The following is an 18,917-nucleotide window of genomic DNA, read 5'->3' on the forward strand; positions in this document are numbered from 1 at the left end:
TATTTTTAATAAATAAGTCGAATTAGTTCCTCCCCTACTGGCTCACCCACCCTATAGCTGTTTTTTTTTCTAATATAAAATTTCTCTTGAGTGATGAAGATAGTTCAGCCTGATGGCGACTGGAGGCCCTGGAGATAGAGTCAACCGCATTTGGGAGATAAGCTATCCATCCAGACCACAAAACGTAATCTTATTTGAACTTCCCAGCATTTCGGTTGACAAATACACTCAACAGATGTAGTCTTCTTCTGTCCAGTTGATTTATTGTTATCACTTAATTCAAGTGGTGTAGTACAGTTTACATATTCAGCAGCCTGACACAGATAGTCAAAATCCGATTTGGTCATATTGCTTATCTACTAATTTCGCCGGCCTCTTGGGCTGATTCACATGTTTACCTATCTAAATAAATCCGTTTCCGAAAACGAAGAAAACTCGCTTTGAAGAACTGGTTCTACTCGCCTTAGCTCAAATCGGTGTATAAATCTATCTACAATTTAAATAAGTCAGTACAAATTCTGTGCTACAGTGTGCTCGTAACGCGAACATCATCAGTGCGACAAATTGGACAAAACACGACAACACTACTGTAAAAATGTCTTCTTTTGTATATTAAAAAAAAACAACGAGGTGCATTCAAACGGTGCGCGCGAGTAACTGTAAAAATTCATGCTTCACTAAAGTACACCGATTCACTTCCTTCTAAAGAAAAACCTATCGTATGGGCTGTCTTTGGCCGTTTGCTTCCCGTTGGTTTTGTTGAGCCCCTCGTAGGAGCCGCGATCTAACTCGAGATCTTCGAAGTCATTAGAAAACTCCCGGTCCTCTCCCAGTTCTTCGTCCTCCTCGTGGGTTTTGTTGTTGGACTTGATCATAGCGGACCGTTTGGAAAGCACCGGCGATCGTTTGATCATTCCACCTTGCGCCATCTTCTGACGACTGTCGACGGAACCTCCATAGCCGCTGTCCCGGACGGCTGACTCCTGGTACTTGGAAGCTGGAACCTTGTTGCGTCCATTGATTTCCGGGACCGTGATGGCCGCTACCGAGTTCAAAGCCTTCATAAAACCGTACGTCGATGAGGCGCTGTTGTTCGGAGTTAACGGGTTGATCGGTACCGATTCGTCGTAAAACCGTGCTGAATTGAACTTATTGCCATTTGCTTGGGCTTTATTGGAAGCGTTCTGGTTATTATTCCTATCGCTTTTGGAATACTCCATTTTGTTGGCGCTCCTGGAGCCCATCTCGCTAGGACTCAGCTGAACGGTACCAGTTCGGGGATCGAAGTGCTTCTGCGACGCATCCTTAACCGTTGAATTGATCTTCTTCTCTTCCAACTCCATGGCCGCTACCGACGAGACATGTCCAGGAACTGCCGTCCGGGACGCCGTCGACGTTGGTGTTGCGGATCCTGAATCGTCCTCTTCCTCTTCCTCCATGATCACCGACGATTGGATCCAGTCTCGAATGCGGTTCTTTTTCGCCGCTCGATCGACCGTCGTCTCGATGCCGCACTGAGCCAACGTCGAGAGGAGGCGATTCTTCTCATCCACGCTGCTGTGGAAGGAATACATCGAGGGGCACAGTTCGTCCGGTTCGTTCGCGGCCATTTCCTTCTCGGCACTCTTGGCAAGCCATCGGTCGTCCAGATACTTCTGCACGTCACTCAAGGTCTTCAGTCTTCGGTCCGGTCGGGGATCGAGGAATTTTTTGAAAATTTTGCACGCCCTCGCCGAAAGCAGCTTGAACAGCTTCGGACAGCGCTTCATTGGAAATGTGAGCGTTGCGTTGTGCCACAGTTGAAATCTACAAAGGGAGAAATGACATGAGTTCTAAACAACTTCGGGAGGTTTATGAGATGTGACGAACCTGTTGAACCGGGGATCATCTACGGAGGCCTTTTGCCACGGTAGACATCCCGTCAAGCATACGAAACATACAATACCAAATTGCCAAACGTCGTGTGCGGTATCAGTCCTGGAATGGCTCAAGTTTGATTATATTTTCTAGAATGCATACTAGAGAACTACAGCTTACTTGTATTTATCATCGGTTTTCACCGTCAGCACCTCCGGTGGGCTATACGGGAGCCACTCGTTCCGGCGGAGCACTTCCTCCCCGATGCGGCGTGATTCACCAAAGTCACACAGCTTGATGCGGGCAAAGTCTGACCGGAAGACAAGGACATTGTCCAGCTTGATGTCCCGGTGGATGAGCTCTCTGCAATGAAGTTGCCGTAAGTTAGTAACCTAAGACCACTGCGACCAGTAATTTGATATCTTGTAGTATATCCCGTGTCCTTAGTTTAGTGCATGTCGTATTACTCCATCACTATTGAGAAATGGTGAAGTATTCGATTTTTTTACAGTTGTCATTCTTGCATCCGACTCTAATCGAAAGTTCCCACTATTTATACCCTTCGGAGTGTTGAAACCAGGGCCCCACAAAGTCACTTTCAATCGAAAATCGTCAAGTGACGATGAAGCTGTCAACCATCACTTTCAATTGAAAGTCATTTTGTCTTCTCTTCGAGCAGATCCCTATCAACATCAGCAGAACCATTTTCGATCAGTTTTCATGCTGTTTGTTTTGGCTTGACTCGTGTTCATTTCTTCCTTCATTGTCAAATGAACTTTTTTTTGCATTGAAGCGAAGCTGTTCGATCCAAATTCGCGCAAGTTTTATGACTTTTGTTGATTATGTGCATAGATCTGTACACGTGGATGTTAAATTTGTCATTGTCGGGTGGTTTGTTTACTCATCAATATGGGTATTTTTTTTAATCGGGGTGAAGCCTAGAGATCGAAAAAGTGGAAATACAGTCAAATACGCATCAATATTGGTATGAAGTCTACAGATCGAAAATTGATATGCGATGCCATTTAGAAATCCAAGATGGCGATTTCCGATTTCAGAACAAATGAGAAATATAGGTATTTTTGGAATCAGGATGGCTTCTAGAGGCTGGAAATTCATATCCGACGCCATTTTGAAATTCATTCATCAATATGGGTATTATTGGAATCGGGGTGCCGTCTTGAGATTTGAAATCAATATCCGACGCCATTTTGAAATCCATGATGGCGGCTTCCGGTTTGAAAAAAAGTTGTAAATTCTATCAAAACCCCATATAAACGTTTTTTTTTAGAATCAGGGTAACGTCTAGAGAATATTCATAGCAATATCGGAAACTTCACAGTAGGAAAAAAAGACACGGTACTGTAGAAAATATGAATAAGAACATCATCAGAAGAATAACGAGAACTTCAACGCAGTCATCACAAGTTCTGAGGAATGAAATGAACTACCGAGTAAGGAATATTTTGTAAAATTTCGGGCAGTTCAGGGGAGTTTCTAGAACTTCAATGTGGCCCCAACAGCTTCAGTGAAAATGCAGATAATTTAAGAAGTTCTTGGAACTTCAGGAATATGCAGAGAGCTTCCGAAATTTCAAGAAACTTTAAAGAATTCCCAAGAACCTCAAGAAAGATAGGACTAAAAATTATTAGGGAAGCTCAGAGATCTTAAGATTGTCACAATAACTTCAGCGACGTCCAAGCTTCCGGGCAAGCTTAGGCATCTGTGAACGTTAGATGAAATTAATTCAGGATAGGACCATGAACGTCAGCAAAATTTTGAGAAACTGTAGGAAGTTCCAGGAATTTCATGGACGTCCGGAGAACTGCTGAAAATTTTAGATAACTCCTCAAGTATCATTGTATGTTTTTTCGAGGTTTTAAAGCATTCTACATGTCTAAATCATGGTTTACAGAACCCTCATTAAACCAAAATTGTTACTTGGGTAGAGACATATTGTGGGAATTTCACAGAAGCTCAGAGATTTTCAGAGAAGTTTAAAGATTTTTAGGGCAGTAGGGCAGATAGTTTAGGACAGTTGGAGACGGGCAACGTCAAGGTTGGCTGGTCAGTGTGCTCGCTGAAAGCCACTCCTCGGGTTACCAAGCAACTGGAGCGATGCTTCATGTGCATGGGTTCCGGTCACCAGGCGAGGAACTGCAATGGCCCTGACAGATCTGATCTGTGCAGGAAATGCGGAGAAAAAGGTCATATTGCAAGAGGCTGCACGAAGCAACCGAGGTGTATGCTCTGCAAAAAAGAGGACGGAAACGATCAAACGACGGGAAGCTTCAAATGCCTAGCATACAAAAAGGCGATGACCGGCCAACAGTAATGGCGGTAACCCAAATAAACCTCAATCATTGGAACACTGCACCGCAACTGGCAGTTGTGGCAGTCGACAACAGAAACAAAGTGCGACGTTGCAATCATTGTGGAACCGTATCGAGTCCCTCCCGATAACGGTAACTGGGTGGCGGATTGAGCTAGAATGGTGGCTAAACAGGTTATGGGCAGGTATCCCATTCAAGAAGTGGATGCGAGCTCATACGAAGGTTTCGTGATTGCCAAAATCAACGGAATCTTCATATGTAGTTGTTACGCACCCCCCAGATAGACGATGGAGCAGTTCCATGAGATGCTGGGTGGACTTACCGAAGAGCTGATCGGACGACGACATGTAGTCATCGGAGGAAACTTCAATGCTTGGACAGTGGAGTGGAGAAGCAGATGTTCCAATACAAGAGGGCACAGTCTGCTGGAAGCTCTGGCAAAACTAGAAGTTATGCTGTGCAACGAAGGCACCAGCAGCACTTTTCGCAGAGATGTTACTTTCTGCAGTCCGTCGCTGGTGGCAAACATGAATTGGAGAGTGTGTTGAATATACCCATAGCGACCATCAGGAGATCCGATATGGCATCGGCCAACGAAATACTGTGGCAGTACGGAGGACGAGAACTTGCGACCGGAAGTGGAAGACGAAGGATCTTTTCATTGAAGCACTCCGTGTGGACAGGGTCCCCGAAGATCTGAACACGGACAGGTGACAGAAACGTTAGTAAGAGCATGTGACACGACACGGACATGTTCAGGATGATGCTGCAGAAACCAGGAAAACCACCGGGGGATCCAGCATCGTACAGGCTGAATACACTCGGAAAACTCTTGGAGAGGATCATCCTAAACAGGCTGACGAAATGCAAGGAGAATGAGCACTGACTGTCAGCGACGCAGCTTAGATTCCGGAAAGGGAGATCAACGGTGGATGCAATTCGGACAGTGGTCGAAAGAGCTAAGATGGCGTCCAAACAGAAGCTGAGAGGAGATCGATATTGCGCCGTGATAACGATCGACGTCAAGAATGCGCTCAACAGCGCCAGCTGGGAGGCCATCGCCGAAGCGCTGCATAGAAGGAGAGTCCCTAACTACCTGTACAGGATCCAAAGGAGTTATTTCCATAACCGGGTTCTGGTCTACGAGACAGACATGGGACAGAGATCGATTAGGATCACAGCGGGAGTTCCAAATGGCTCCATCCTTAGTCCAACGCTCTGGAACGCTGAAGCTGCTCAAAGGAGTTGAGATCGTTGACTTTGCGGACGACGACGTCTTGATGGTAATCGGCGAGACGCTGGAAGAGGTGGAAGTGTTGGTGACCGAGGCGATCGACATGATTAGAAACTGGATGCAAGGAGCGAAGCTGCAGATAGCCCACCACAAAACGGAAGTGTTATTGGTCAGTAACTGTAAAGCGGTACAGCTGGCAGAAATCACCGTCGGGGAGCACGCCACTTCAACAGCCACGTCGAATATGCCTGTGAGAAGGCTTCGAAGGCCATCAACGCGATAGCTAGAATCATACCGAAAAACACAGGTCCCAGCAGTAGCAAGAGGCGTCTTCTGGTCAGTGTGTCGTCGTCGATATTGAGGTATGGAGGTCCAACCTGGGTTGCAGCACTGTAAACGAAGCAGAACCAAAGGAAACTGAGCAGTACGTTCCGGTTCATGGCCGTGCGAGTCGTAAGTGTGTATATAGCCATCTCGTCGGAAGCAGTATGTTATCGCCGGTATGATCCCTATCGGCATCACCCTGCAGGACAGCGAGTGCTACAGGCGGAGAGAAGTCGCAAGAGTACGGAAAGTTCTTTCGACCTGGGTGAACATAAAACACGGAGAAGTCAACTTCCACCAACGCAGTTCCTGTTTGGCCACGGCTGCTTCTGGAAGTACCTGCATCGGTTCGGACACGCAGCGTCACCCTTCTGTCCAGAGTGTGGCCGTGGATGAAACGCTGGAGCATGTGGTCTTCGACTGTCCAAGGTTCGAAGCAGTGCGAAGGGAGATGCCCGTCCTTAACGTGGAAAATATCGTCGATGAAATGTGTTGAGAGGAGGGCACTTGGAATGCCGTCAGCAGGGCAGTCACGCAGATTATGTCGGAGCTGCAGCGTAAATGGAGAGAGTATGAAAAGTTCATTAGCATAGCTACCCCCTGAAGTAGTCACTTCCCGAGCAAAGCTGAAGATCAAATTGAAATCAAAATTTGCTGTTATGATGTAACTTATTTTGAATACTCCAGTTGATCTCATTTTGGTTGACTTAACGGTTAACACAGCAAAAATGAGAGCAAAATTTTACACTGTTGAAGCAAACGGAAAACTAATCCTGCTTTCAATGAAATCAATTTGATTACTGATTTTGCATTCATAATGTTTAACTGAATACGGGCCTAGAGTAAATGGTTACCATTCATGTTTCTCAAGCTGAAAGACTTAGGCTCCAATCTCACCACGGGCAAGTCACGAATGACCTAAAATGTGTTAAACAAATCAGATAAACGATAATCATTAGTTCAACGACAGATGAATTTCAATTAAATTTTAAACAAGACGTAAACAGCAGAACTTCAAGTTAAGTTGCTTTCATTTAAAACGTCTTGACTGCATAATGAAAGCACAATATGATATCAGACTTATGTCGCAACATTTGAAATCAAAACGAGTTTTCATTATGATAGGAACTGCACACTTTAATATCGATTTGCTTTCATTTTGTTAACCGACTTTGCTCGGGTTCACAGTGGTCCCGGGGGGATCCAAGCAGAGGAGAGAAGAAAAAAAAAAACACATACGCACACACACAATCATGACTATAAACACAACATCAAATGATAGATCCCTCGAAAAGAACTAAACTTATTTGTGTTTGCTACATGTTACATGGAGGATCTTATCAAACCCCCATACTCCAGGTTTTCGACGATCCCCAGTGGCTGCACATTTCGGGAAACTTGCGAAACTTGTTGGTTGTAGTTTGTTTTCACGCTCTTTTCTGCCACCTGCTCCTGTCAGTTTGTTTAATTCTGTCCTTGATAATCTTGTCTTGCATTCCGTATCTCTATAGGCTGACTAAAAGTTAATTGGTACGCACAAAAAGACCTGTAAGTCGTGATTCAAAAAGTTTAAAAAGTCCATTAATGGTTGCTTTACAGTGCTTTTATTAAAACTTCAAAGTTGCAGCATTAGATGGTTACATTTCTCGAGTTCGAACGAAATCTCAAACCTTCCTCCCGAAATCTCACCCATCAGCGCCCGCACAGTGAAAACGGACACGGAATCAGCGCATTTCTTCCATTTTGCCCGCATTTGCAGGATGTCCTTGACTGCCCCGCTGCTTCGTCGAAGTCGCTGCTTTGAAATTGCCCAGTATTTTTCGATTGGTCGAAATTCCGGGAAATTCGGAGGATTCTCTAGTTTGGGGACAAAATCGATCTTGTTGACTGCATACCACTCCAGAATCACATTGGAGTAGTGGCAGCTGGTGAAATCCGGCCAAAAAATGACTTTGCCCTTGTGCTAGCGGATCAACTGCAATAAAGGGTGTCCACGATGAAATTGCCACACACAAAATTGATTCGCGAAATTCGAGTTTTCATCCGATTGCCATCAAATTTTCAAGGATTGAGAAATAACTATTAAACTTCATTTTACCATTTTACTCGTATTTTATTTACAGTCCATACGCAAATGCCCGCACCTTGGCCTTAACCCCGGCCATAAGATTCTGCACAACCTGTGAATCAACCGTTTTTTGCATGTAAACCCATACTTTCTTCAGTTCCTCGACTGTCTTCACTACCTTAGGTCGTTTAAGAAGGTGCTGCTTCATAATCGCCCAGTACTTCTCGATGGGGCGGAGCTCCGGAGTGTTGGGAGGGTTGAACATTTTCGGCACGAAATTGACCTTATTGTCCGCATACCACTTCAGCACGCCCTTGGAGTAGTGGCATGAGGCCAAATCCAGCCAGAAGATTGTTGGGACGTTGTGGGCCTTCAGGAGAGGAAGCAGCCGCTTCTGGAGGCACTCTTTTATGCACACCTGTCCGTTCATCGTGTCCTGGGTCACGAAAGGTGCACTCCGCTTCCCGCACGTGCAGATGGCTTGCCAAACCAGGAATTTCTTCGCAAATTTGGACATCTTCTGAGTGCGGACATGCTCCGGAACGCTGAACTTATCCTTGGCCGTGAAAAACAGGTTGCCGGGGATCTATTTGAAGTCGGCCTTCACATATGTTTCGTCGTCCATGATGCAGCATTCAACTTTCGTCAGCATGTTGAGGTACAACTTCCTGGCACGGGTTTTGGCGGACTTGTTCTGCTTCTCGTCGCGATTAGGGGCCTTTTGTACCTTGAACGTTCGAAGCCCAGCCTTAGTTTTGGCCTTCTGGACAAAACTTCGGCTTAGGTGCAGCTTCTTAGCCACATTCCTAACGGAGGCGTTCGGATTTCGGTTGAAGGCCCCAACTACGCGGTTGTGATTTTTGGTGTTGTACGGAATACTTTTTCCTTCACTTCTGGGCTTCCGATCGGTGGTCAACCGTTCCTCGAACCGCTTAATCACTCGCGACACCGTGGAATTCGCGATTCCCAACGTTTTAACGATGGAACGATGCGAGAGATCCTTTTTCTCGTGATGAATGCGCAAGATTTTATCACGCACGAGCTGTTCTTTCGACTCCATTTCCGCGAGTTTTGATCACAGGACTTTAAAACTTGTAGGATGTAAATAATGCACTATGAGCTAAATCCACCCAAATTTTCATTAAATTCTACCCAACTGTTAAAAAGTTAGAGCAATTTCATAGTGTGGCAATTTCATCGTGGACACCCTTTACACGCTTTTTCAGTCATTCTTCGATGTAAACTTGGGATGTCATCGTCAAGGATGTGACGAATGGCAGTTTCAGCATTTTCAGGGAAGCCGGTGGTGTGTAATGGTAAGCGTGATTGCCTATGATCCCAAAAGGCCTTGGTTCAATCCCAGTCGGCGCGCTGGGATTTTCTGAGGCATAAAATCTCTGATCACACATTCCAGGAAGTAAAGCCTTTGGTCCCCGGTTCATGAGTTGATGAGTCAATAGGTAGGATCCAGGGTAGGAGTTGCTTTCCTGGCGTCGGTAGCATTGGTACTCAGTATGGAAAACAAGATTGACGGAAAACAAATCAAGGAAAAAAATCAGGGATGGCTCAAGTATTTCGAGAAAGATCTGAGAACTTCAAAGCAGTTCCACTAATAAATTCCAGGATATTTAAAAACAGTTCCGAGAATTACAGAATATTTCAAGAATTTCTGGAATATTCAGAAAACTTCTGTAAACATGCAGGGTCTTCAGGAAAGTTCCACGAATATCAGGAAAATTGTAGGTAGCGAAGTTCCGAGCAGTGCGCAAAACATTTTCATATGAATATAAACTGCCATCTGTCTCATCATTCACTGCCCCGTGAGAGTCCGAATTATTGAGAAGAAAACGAGTCACTGACAGCCGAGCACTCAGTTAGTAGCTCAGTCAGCACGTTTATTCTTCTGTGATGGTACCCAATCCCTGTTTTGAATGACTGAGCGTACATTTTATATGGAAAAAATGCGTCAATTACATGCTGTGTGAGCGAAGGCAAGCGATGTGAGTCGCCTGTTCGTGAGTGACTGACTTTCATTGCTTCGTCGTTAACCGTTTGGTACAAATGGTATGGACAGCAGGGTTCTGCATTTTCGAAACAAAGAAAAGAAAATGAACTCTCCGCAGAATCGCTTCATTTAGAGCAATATCATTTTCGTGTAAGTCATCGTGTTTCTTGTTATCGAGTCACGATGAACATTTCTCTTTTCAAACATGACTGGACTATCACTTGTTTCGTTCATCAAGTGCTTCAGTTCATTTCATTTGAAGCAAATACTTATTTCAATTGACGCAATGAATGACTCGAAAACTGCTTCCTTCTTTTTTTCCACTTTCACTTCAATTCGTGGCTCATTCGACTTGTCCCTACCCGACGACGCAGGCATCAAAACATAGTATCCGGATAGTATCCGCACAATATCGGTTGCCGATAGGGATGGGGATTATATTCGTAATAATATATTATTTTATATTAATCGAAAATTAAATTAACGAGGCCATTCTGGTGTCCAAGATGGCAGCCATCGAGGTCAGGGAAAGTCTCAAATACCCTACAATATGGGTATTTTCGGAACGAGGACGACGCAAAGGTGCAGAAAACCAATATTCGATGCCTTTTGTAGGCTATTTGACACTTCTTCTGAAATCGGAAGCCACCATTTTGAATTTCAAGGTGTCAAATACCCTGAGAAATACCCTACAATAGGGTATTTGCAGAACGGGGATGCCGCGTAGATGCAGAAAATCGATACCCGACGCCATTTTGGAATTCAAGATAGTGGCCATTGGTTTTATGAAGCGTCAAATACCCTAAGATATGGGTATTTTCGGAACAGAGACAACGCGTAGATGCCAAAAATCAATATCCGATGCCATTTTGGAATCCAATATGGCGGCCATCAGGGTTCAGAAAGTGTCAAATACCCTACAATATGGGTATTTCCGGAATGGAGACAACGTGTGGATACCGAAAATCAATATCCGATGCCATTTTGGAATGCAATATGGTGGCCATCGAGTTTCAAAAAAAAGGGTCAAATACCCTAAGAGCTGGGCATTTTCGGAACGAGGACGACGCGTAGATGCTGAAAATCGATATTCGATGCCTTTTGTAGGCTATTTGACACTTCTTCTGAAATCGGAAGCCACCATTTTGAATTTCAAGGTGGCGTCGGACATCGATTTCTTTCTTCGAGATGTCAGCTCGATTTCAAAAAACCCATATTGATCGGTATTTGACAGTATTTCACAGTTTTTTTTTTCTGAACCAAAGCCGTCATTTTCGATTTAAAGACGGCGTGACATCAATTTTCGGTATCTACGTCTCATCTCCATTCTGAAAATAACCACATTTTAGGATATTTGACACTTTTCCGCAAATCGGAAGCCACCGTCTTGAATTACAAAATGGCGCCGGATATCGATATCCGGCTTCTAGATGTTACCCTGATTCTAAAAAAACCGTTTGTTTGGGTATTTGATAGAATTTACAACTTTTTCTCAAACCGCAAGCCACCATCATGGATTTCAAAATGGCGTCGGATATTTATTTCCAATCTCCAGACGTCACCCCGATTCCAGCAGTTCCCATTGTCTCTGAGATAGGAAGCCGCCATATTAGATTTCAAAATGGCGTCGGATATCGATTTCCGGCCTCTAGATGCCATCCCCATTTAAAAAATACCTATATTGATGGGTATTTGACAGTATTTCCCACTTAATCTGAAATCGGATGCCGCCATGATGGATTTCTAAATGGCGTCGGACATCGATTGTCATCCTCTAGACATCATCCCGATTCCAAAAATACCTTTATTGATAAGTATTTGACAGCATTTCCCACTTTTTCTTAAACTGGAAGCCACCATCTTAGATTTCAAAATGGCGTCGCATATCAACTTTCGATTTCTAGACGTCATCCCGATTGAAAAATACCTTTATTGATGGGTAAACAAACCAACCGACAATGATAAATTTGACATCCACGTTCACAGATCTATGCGCATACACTTAAATCAACAAAAGTCATAAAAACTGCGTGAATTTGGATTATACAGCTTCGCTTATATGCAAAAGTAAGTTCATTTGACATTGAAAGAAGAAATGAGCACTAGTCAAGTTAAAACAAACAGCATGAAAACTGATCGAAAGTGGTTATGTTGATGTTGACGGGGATCTGCTCGAAGAGAAGACAGAATGACTTTCAATTGAAAGTGATGGTTGACAGCTTCATCGTCGCTTGACGATTTTCAATTGAGAGTGACTTTGTGGGGCCCCGATGGACAGAGCAATGAAATGAATAGCGCAGCGCTTTCACACTCAGCCTAAGCAGTCATTAATTTTACGCTCTGGTTCCGAGAACTACTTGAAAAATTAGGAAACGTAAATGAAAATTCGGAAGCTTCTTGAAAATTTAGGAAATTTCAGGGAAGTTAAGAGATTTTAATTGAAGTTCCATGAGCTTTAAGAAAGGATCATAAAATCTGCTCGAGTTTCAGGATAGATTAAAAAACTTCAGGGCAGCTCAATTATCTTCAGGAATATTGCAGCAACTTTTAAAATTTGGTGAGAAATCCAGATCTAGAAAACATTCCCCCTATTCTGCGAGGCACGTGACTCTCTCTCACCGGTAAGGTGACTCTCCATTTGATTAGCACGGTGACAGATAGTCATGTGACTCGTATAATAAGGGGGATTGTTAAAGTTCAGAGATCTTTGGAGCAGCGCCAGTTTCTTTACAGAAGCTCCGAAAACTTCAGAAAAGTCTGGACTTTTGGGGAAGTTGTAATGGTCTTGAATAATTAGTCACTTTGTTTCTTCCTCAGAGTCTTCAGAAAAAGTGTTACAATTTTATAATCGTCAAAGTTTTGATCCAGGGATTGGGATCTTCAGCAAGGCTAGTTTTAGTAAGATCGCGCTCCTTAAAGGGGCGCACATTTGTGAAAAGTCTGTGAGTAACCAGTTCCAACTTTACCATAACAGCACTGCTCTGCCGCTCATCGCAAGTCGGTCCTATTTGCGTTTTAATCAAAACTGATTTTTTCAATGAAAATGGCCGAAAATCACTCATATTTTCATGATACTGGATGAACTCACCAACTTTAATCTGAAAAAAAAAGGAAAAACACCAAAACACCAAACCATTACATAAGAAGGTATGGTGCTATGCAATCTCAAAACGCATTTTTCTCGGCTTGCTGATTTGTGCTATGGGACGGACTTGCCATGAGCGGCAGTAGCTTTTGTCCCGCCTCTTTAGAGATGAACTAGTGGCCGGCAAAAAAAAACTGTTGTCGCTCCAAATTTATGTCCTTAAGAATCTTTTATTCTTTGTTGACAAATTTAACTGCTTGTTTCAAGATTGGGTTGGTAAAACGAAACATAAAATTACCAGTGATGGCCCTACATAATAATGTCTTCTAAAATTTCTTAATTTATTTTTATTTTGTTTAAGATAGTTTATCTTCTTCTTCTTATTCTTCTCCTTCTTCTTCTTCTTCTTCTTCTTCTTCTTCTTCTTCTTCTTCTTCTTCGCATTTCAAGCTAATTGCTTAGTGCATATTAGCTTATTGCGTGCTCTCAACTTAGTGTTTACTAAATTATTTAATTTTAGTTATTAATTGAGAGTTTTCGATGCCAATACCAATGCATGAATTTGTATATTGTGTGGCAAGCACAATGATACTCTATGCCCAGGGAAGTCGAGAAAATTCCCAACACGAAAGATTCCCTCGACCGGACCAGGAATCGAAGTCGCCGCCTCTGACTTGGTAATACCGTGCCTTTACTGACTAGGCTATGAGGCCCCGAAAAGATAGTTCATGTCACCGACATTTAATGAAATGGTAGAACAAGGAGCTACAAAGTCACACCAGTTCATCAAAATATATGGATTGGAACAAATGTGCCACTTCACTGGTTCACCGGTTTAAAATTATGAATAGTAACTAGCACACCAACCACCGTTTTGCGCATCATAAAATTCCCAGCTGAGTACCACACCGTATTGGAATATGATTAATATTCTTTCCGCCCCAGATAGCATCATCTGCCGTACACTTGTAAATGGTGATTTAATTTTAGCTCCAGCAAGTGAATTACGGTCTGCCGAAATCTCGTCACTTTCCCGTCGCATGGCTTCGGTATATCAAAGTAAATATGATACCCCCTCTCGGCTTTATTGCCCAAATTCACTTTAACAACGTAATTTCGCTACGCTTCATTCTCTAAATGCCGTTGCTCAAATGATGTTAATTACCCTCAAACCTAAGCGGAACATTCACTCACTTTTGATGCAAATAATCGATGGCAGAAGCCAACTGCCGGGCGACCCGTTTGGTGTGCAACTCGCCAATCCCGCTGTCCGACACGTTGGACGTCAAATCGCCTGAAAAGAAGGTCACAATCTTATCGAATGTAGATTATTGGACTTTAGATGCGGCACTCACCCAGGGGGGCATATTCCTGGGTGAATACGTAGAACCCGGCGGTCTCAAACGCCACATCGTACGTGGTGACGATGTTCTTGTGCGCGCCCAGGTGTAAGCTAAAGTGGAATTCTTTGTAGAAATCGTTCAGCGATACGAACGGTTTCGGCAGCAGCTTGAGTACCATCTCCGTGTCGGTGGCACGATGCTCGACTAGGAGGATCTTGCCGAACCATCCCTCGCCGACGATCTGCAGGATGTCGAACTCATCCGACAGGGTGACCTTGTCGAGTTCGAACTCCCGTATCTTGTGGATGTTCCCGCTGGATTTCCGGCTGGAGGACATAGTTGCGGCATTGGTTGAGGTGCCGATGGGAGTTTGGCAGAATCGTCTATCTCAGCTGTATTGGCGGTGTGCGCATTCCTGAAAGAAGACCAATAATGGGGGAGTGTTAGAATAATACTATCTGACAATTTTTCCCATTCACCACCCAAAATACAATTACAGACCACCACAAATAATCAGCTGTTTCCCGATTGCCCGACCAATCTACGGAAAGTGATCAAATATTCACTCACGCGAGCTGAGGTGCCCTTTTGCATGAAAGTTTCATGTTTTCATCACTATTTCATCCAATGCATGCCAAACGCTCGAGCTGCCGGGAACACCTGCAACGGAGCTTGTCGATGGGTATAAATGCCAAGTCGCAGTCTCGGATTCCGTCTTACACCACGTTGTGTCGGTTGTGAAACTGTGTGCGAAAGGAAAATGCTGCCTAGACTCAAATTACTGGTGCTGATTTTGGTGTTGTGCAAAGCCGGTTCCTCCCGTGGGGATGACTTTCCTTCGCTGATTTCCGCAAATGCATCGATTGGTGTGTCCGATTAATTTACCTAGTTTCAACTTGAACGCTTTAATGGCATTGCAATTATTTGCAGCGGTGATTTTGGATCGGGACTACCTGGATAATCAGTACGAGGAAATACTGGAAGGCACCAAACGGTTGTTCGAAAGGATTCTACGCGACAACTTTAGAAATGGTGGTCTCATTGTGAAGTACTTTTCCTGGACCAGTATCAATCTGAGAAGAGGTATTTATAGCTTAATCCTTGGTTTGAAAATTGCATTCATTTATTCGCAACAGATTTCACAGCGGTGCTTTCCGTTTCAAATTGCGAAAACACCTGGGATGTGTACGGGAATTCGGTCAAGGAAAACTTGGTCATCATGAGTATTACGGATTCCGATTGTTTACGGTTGCCGCAGAACAATGCGATCATGGTGAGTTTCAGCAATTGGGAAGGGCTGGAAAATGGCTCATTTTAATGACTAAAACATCCAACCAATTGATTATTACGCAATCATAGATTCCGAAAACGATTCCATCGACCGGCTCTTTTGAGGAGCTTCCGCAGGTGATTATGGATATGAAAGCCATGAAGGCATTCGACTGGAAGTCTGCCATTTTGCTGTACGATGACAGCTTTGGTAAGTTGAGTGATAATTTTGCACGATTGCGTGTATCCAAATATATCATATTAACAATATGATCCATTCATGCCTTTTCCAAATGTTGCAATGGCGACCCGCAAAATATTGCTTCACGCACCATCTACCGTTGAGAAAGGTCAGCAACAATCATTCAATTACAATCGAGGGGTGCGAATATAGCACTTATTACAAAAGTAAGAGTCAAATTATTTTCATTAATTACATTGTGTATATTACTTTAAAATTTTTCTGACATGTCACTGTTGTCATGAAATAAAATAAAATGCTGAAATATATTCATTTTAATTATAAAACAAATTTTCATTTGGTTTACCCCTCGTGACGATAAACAAATATATTGGTAGCCTTTTTGGCCACAGAGGTGCTTTCATCGCTAAAAATTCGGTTCGCCAGCTAAGTTAAAGAGTGGATCATATTGTTAATATAATATGTTGCGAAGACGGCGAAACTTGAAACCAAATTCTATGAATTTATTCCGTATTGATGGAAACAATTATAAAATTCCTGCGAAAGAAACTCTTATAAACAATGTTAACATTTTTGTTATTTTTACCTTACTATTAGCGTTTCTAGTCTCGTAGTTTTCTCGCGCAACAATTGTTCTAATGTCCTACTTGTCCTCTTTTTTTACTCCTCCTCCATTAACGTGGACTGTTCTCATAGGTTTTCCTCCACCTTTTCGTCCAGACAAAGTAGAATACGAAGTAGAATAACATATAATTTTCACTCATCTCTCATTACCTAAAATCTCACCTAGATTAAGCTTTATCGAGAGGCACTAAGTTAAATTAGGTTTAAGAATAAATTCACTTTAGCTCATAGGAATTAAACTAGTATAAGTATTTTAATTTCACTTTTGAAGCAATAGAATTTAATTTAATCTGAAACCTTTCACCTTCCGCGATGGCTATTTGTTTACGATTATCTTCTTTTTTCGTTCACGTATTGTTTATCCTTGGTATCGCAGCCGATCCCTTCGCCAGCGCCAGGTGTGGCGCGCAGTGATGCAGCGTCGAATGGGGGCACCGACACTCTTTACCGACGGGGCGTAGTCAACACTCCCCCCGGAATGCGCGAAGGATCATCTGGTAGCGTATTCGTCCTAACGCCTACGTCGAGCACAGCCAATGAAATGGCCGGGCGCTCGTATATTCCACCAGACGCTGTTTGTACTGTCGCCGACCGTACCTGTCCGTCTGGAGCCTGATGCGTAGCGATAACTCTTCCCTTAGGCCAGCAGTTTCTGGATAGCTTCGCGTCAACGATCACCACAGTATCACCGACAGTAATTGGAGTCGCTGGAGTGAACCACTTCGTTCTTCGCGTAAGACAGGGTAGATAGTCTCGTACCCACTGCTTCCAGAACTTGTCAGCCATAACTTGTGACTGGATCCAGCAGTTCCTCCGTAGGATGGGATTATCGTTGAACGGAACCCATGATCTGAGGCCGTTTGCTGACCCTAGCAGGAAGTGGTTGGGTGTCAAAACGGGTGACTCGTCATCGTCTACGGGAAGGTCCGTTAATGGTCGAGAGTTGACGATGTTTTCAACCTCCACCATCGCATTCTGCAACACTTCGTCGGTCGGTAGTCTGCTAGGTTGTACCTTAGCAAGGTTTTGCTTCACGCTACGGATCAGCCTTTCCCATGCTCCACCCATGTGTGGTGAAACCGGTGGAATAAATGTCCACTGGGTACGACTCGTAGTGAATTCGCTGGCCAGTCTGTTTTGATCGAGTAGCTCGATTGCCACCTTTAGTTCCTTGCTGGTGGCCTGGAAGTTGGTCCCACGGTCGCTGTAGATCACAGCAGGAACTCCTCTCCTAGCCATGACGTTTCGGATTGCCATTACGCAGGAGTCGGTGGTCAGTGTGTGAGCGATCTGCAAGTGGATGGCGCGTGTGGTCAGACAGGTCGCGAGAACCCCCCACCGTTTTTCAGAATGTCGGCCCACCGATACTAATATTGGACCAAAATAATCCACCCCCATGTAGGTGAAAGGACGACTGAATGCAGCCAGGCGTGACTGCGGAAGATCGCCCATCATCGGAGGACGTGGTTTCGCTAGGTCATTCTTGCACTGCTGACAGTCTTTCCGAACAGCGTTGTAGGTCGCTTTCAGCCGAGGAATGCGGTACCGTTGCAGGAGCTCGTTGACAATCGTTGCGTGGTTCTGGTGGTTGAACCGCTCGTGGGCCTCAGCTATGATTAGTCGGGTGACTTGATGATGACGAGGAAGAATAATGGGTTCAGCAGCATCACGATCGACGAATGCGCACGCCTTCGTTCGACCTCGGAATCGGGCAACTCCGTTTTCGTCCAAGAAAGCGGTACGAAAGAGTGGGTTGTTTCGAATGATCCTTCCTTTGGTGCTCGTTTGGTGATATCCCGCTGCCAGCGTGGCGATCTCGTCCGCGTAACCTTCGGACTGTGCTAGGCGGAACAAGTAGTTTTCAGCTCTAGCCAGTTCCTGCTGAGTCAGCGACCCATTGACACGTTGTTCCTTTCTTGTGGACCGCTTCAGGTTGTGAACGTACCGGAGGACGTACGTTGTGCGACGAAGGAGTGGACTCCAGCGAGAGAAGTATTGTGGATCGATAACTGGTTTTGTTGTTGATTCGTGGAATAGCAAGTGTGGGCGCAGCTCTTCGTCGGTAGTTTTTCCGAAGCCTGGTGAGACAGGCCACTCCTGTTGTTCTCGCCAAAGGAATTCTGGCCCCCTGAACCAGCGACTGTCTGCAGATAAATCTGGAGTTCGTGCCCACTTTGTTCCATCATCGGCCACGTTCAGCTTCGTTGGAACCCACCGCCATTCACTAATCTCCGTCGACTCTAGGATCTCGCTGACCCGGAAGGCGACAAATTGGCTGTATCGCCGATGGTCAGATCCTAACCAGCAGAGCACGTCCTTGGAGTCCGTCCAGAAAAACCGCTTCGAGACCTTGATGGACAGAGACAACAGTATTGTGTCTGCAAGTCGCGCACCAAGAAGAGCCGCTTGGAGCTCAGATCGCGGGATTGACAGGAACTTCAGTGGAGCTACCCTAGTTTTAGCTCCCGCCAAGGCACATTCGATCGTGTCTCCCTCAGTGAATCGAAGGTAGACGACCGCTGCAAACCCATTCTCACTGGCGTCGACGAACGTATGCATCTCAATCTCTGCTT

The 18,917-nt window shown here is 44.4% G+C and overlaps 2 protein-coding genes across 2 annotated transcripts in view; one reads left to right on the plus strand and one right to left on the minus strand.

Annotated features, from left to right (window-relative positions):
* Positions 1 to 243: 243 nt before the first annotated feature.
* LOC135709469 (serine/threonine-protein kinase meng-po) overlaps positions 244 to 18,917 on the minus strand; it is a 73,423-nt gene continuing 54,749 nt past the window's right edge. Inside the window, exons 2-6 of the mRNA XM_065231826.1 lie at positions 14,262 to 14,664; positions 14,101 to 14,200; positions 2,038 to 2,220; positions 1,870 to 1,977; positions 244 to 1,806 (exon numbers count right to left, since the gene is read on the minus strand). Coding sequence (XP_065087898.1) covers positions 693 to 1,806; positions 1,870 to 1,977; positions 2,038 to 2,220; positions 14,101 to 14,200; positions 14,262 to 14,586 — 1,830 coding nt within the window. The 5' untranslated portion in view covers positions 14,587 to 14,664 and the 3' untranslated portion in view covers positions 244 to 692. The remainder of the gene's footprint in view (positions 1,807 to 1,869; positions 1,978 to 2,037; positions 2,221 to 14,100; positions 14,201 to 14,261; positions 14,665 to 18,917) is intronic.
* Positions 14,977 to 18,917, plus strand: part of Ir93a (Ionotropic receptor 93a) — a 42,448-nt gene continuing 38,507 nt past the window's right edge. The window contains exons 1-4 of the mRNA XM_065231800.1: positions 14,977 to 15,115; positions 15,180 to 15,332; positions 15,386 to 15,522; positions 15,609 to 15,729. Coding sequence (XP_065087872.1) covers positions 15,010 to 15,115; positions 15,180 to 15,332; positions 15,386 to 15,522; positions 15,609 to 15,729 — 517 coding nt within the window. The 5' untranslated portion in view covers positions 14,977 to 15,009. The remainder of the gene's footprint in view (positions 15,116 to 15,179; positions 15,333 to 15,385; positions 15,523 to 15,608; positions 15,730 to 18,917) is intronic.

This window comes from Ochlerotatus camptorhynchus, unplaced genomic scaffold (assembly GCF_037179485.1).
Source record: "Ochlerotatus camptorhynchus isolate MF236.1 unplaced genomic scaffold, CSIRO-AGI_Acam_v1.1 ptg000361l, whole genome shotgun sequence".
NCBI lineage: Eukaryota > Metazoa > Arthropoda > Insecta > Diptera > Culicidae > Ochlerotatus > Ochlerotatus camptorhynchus.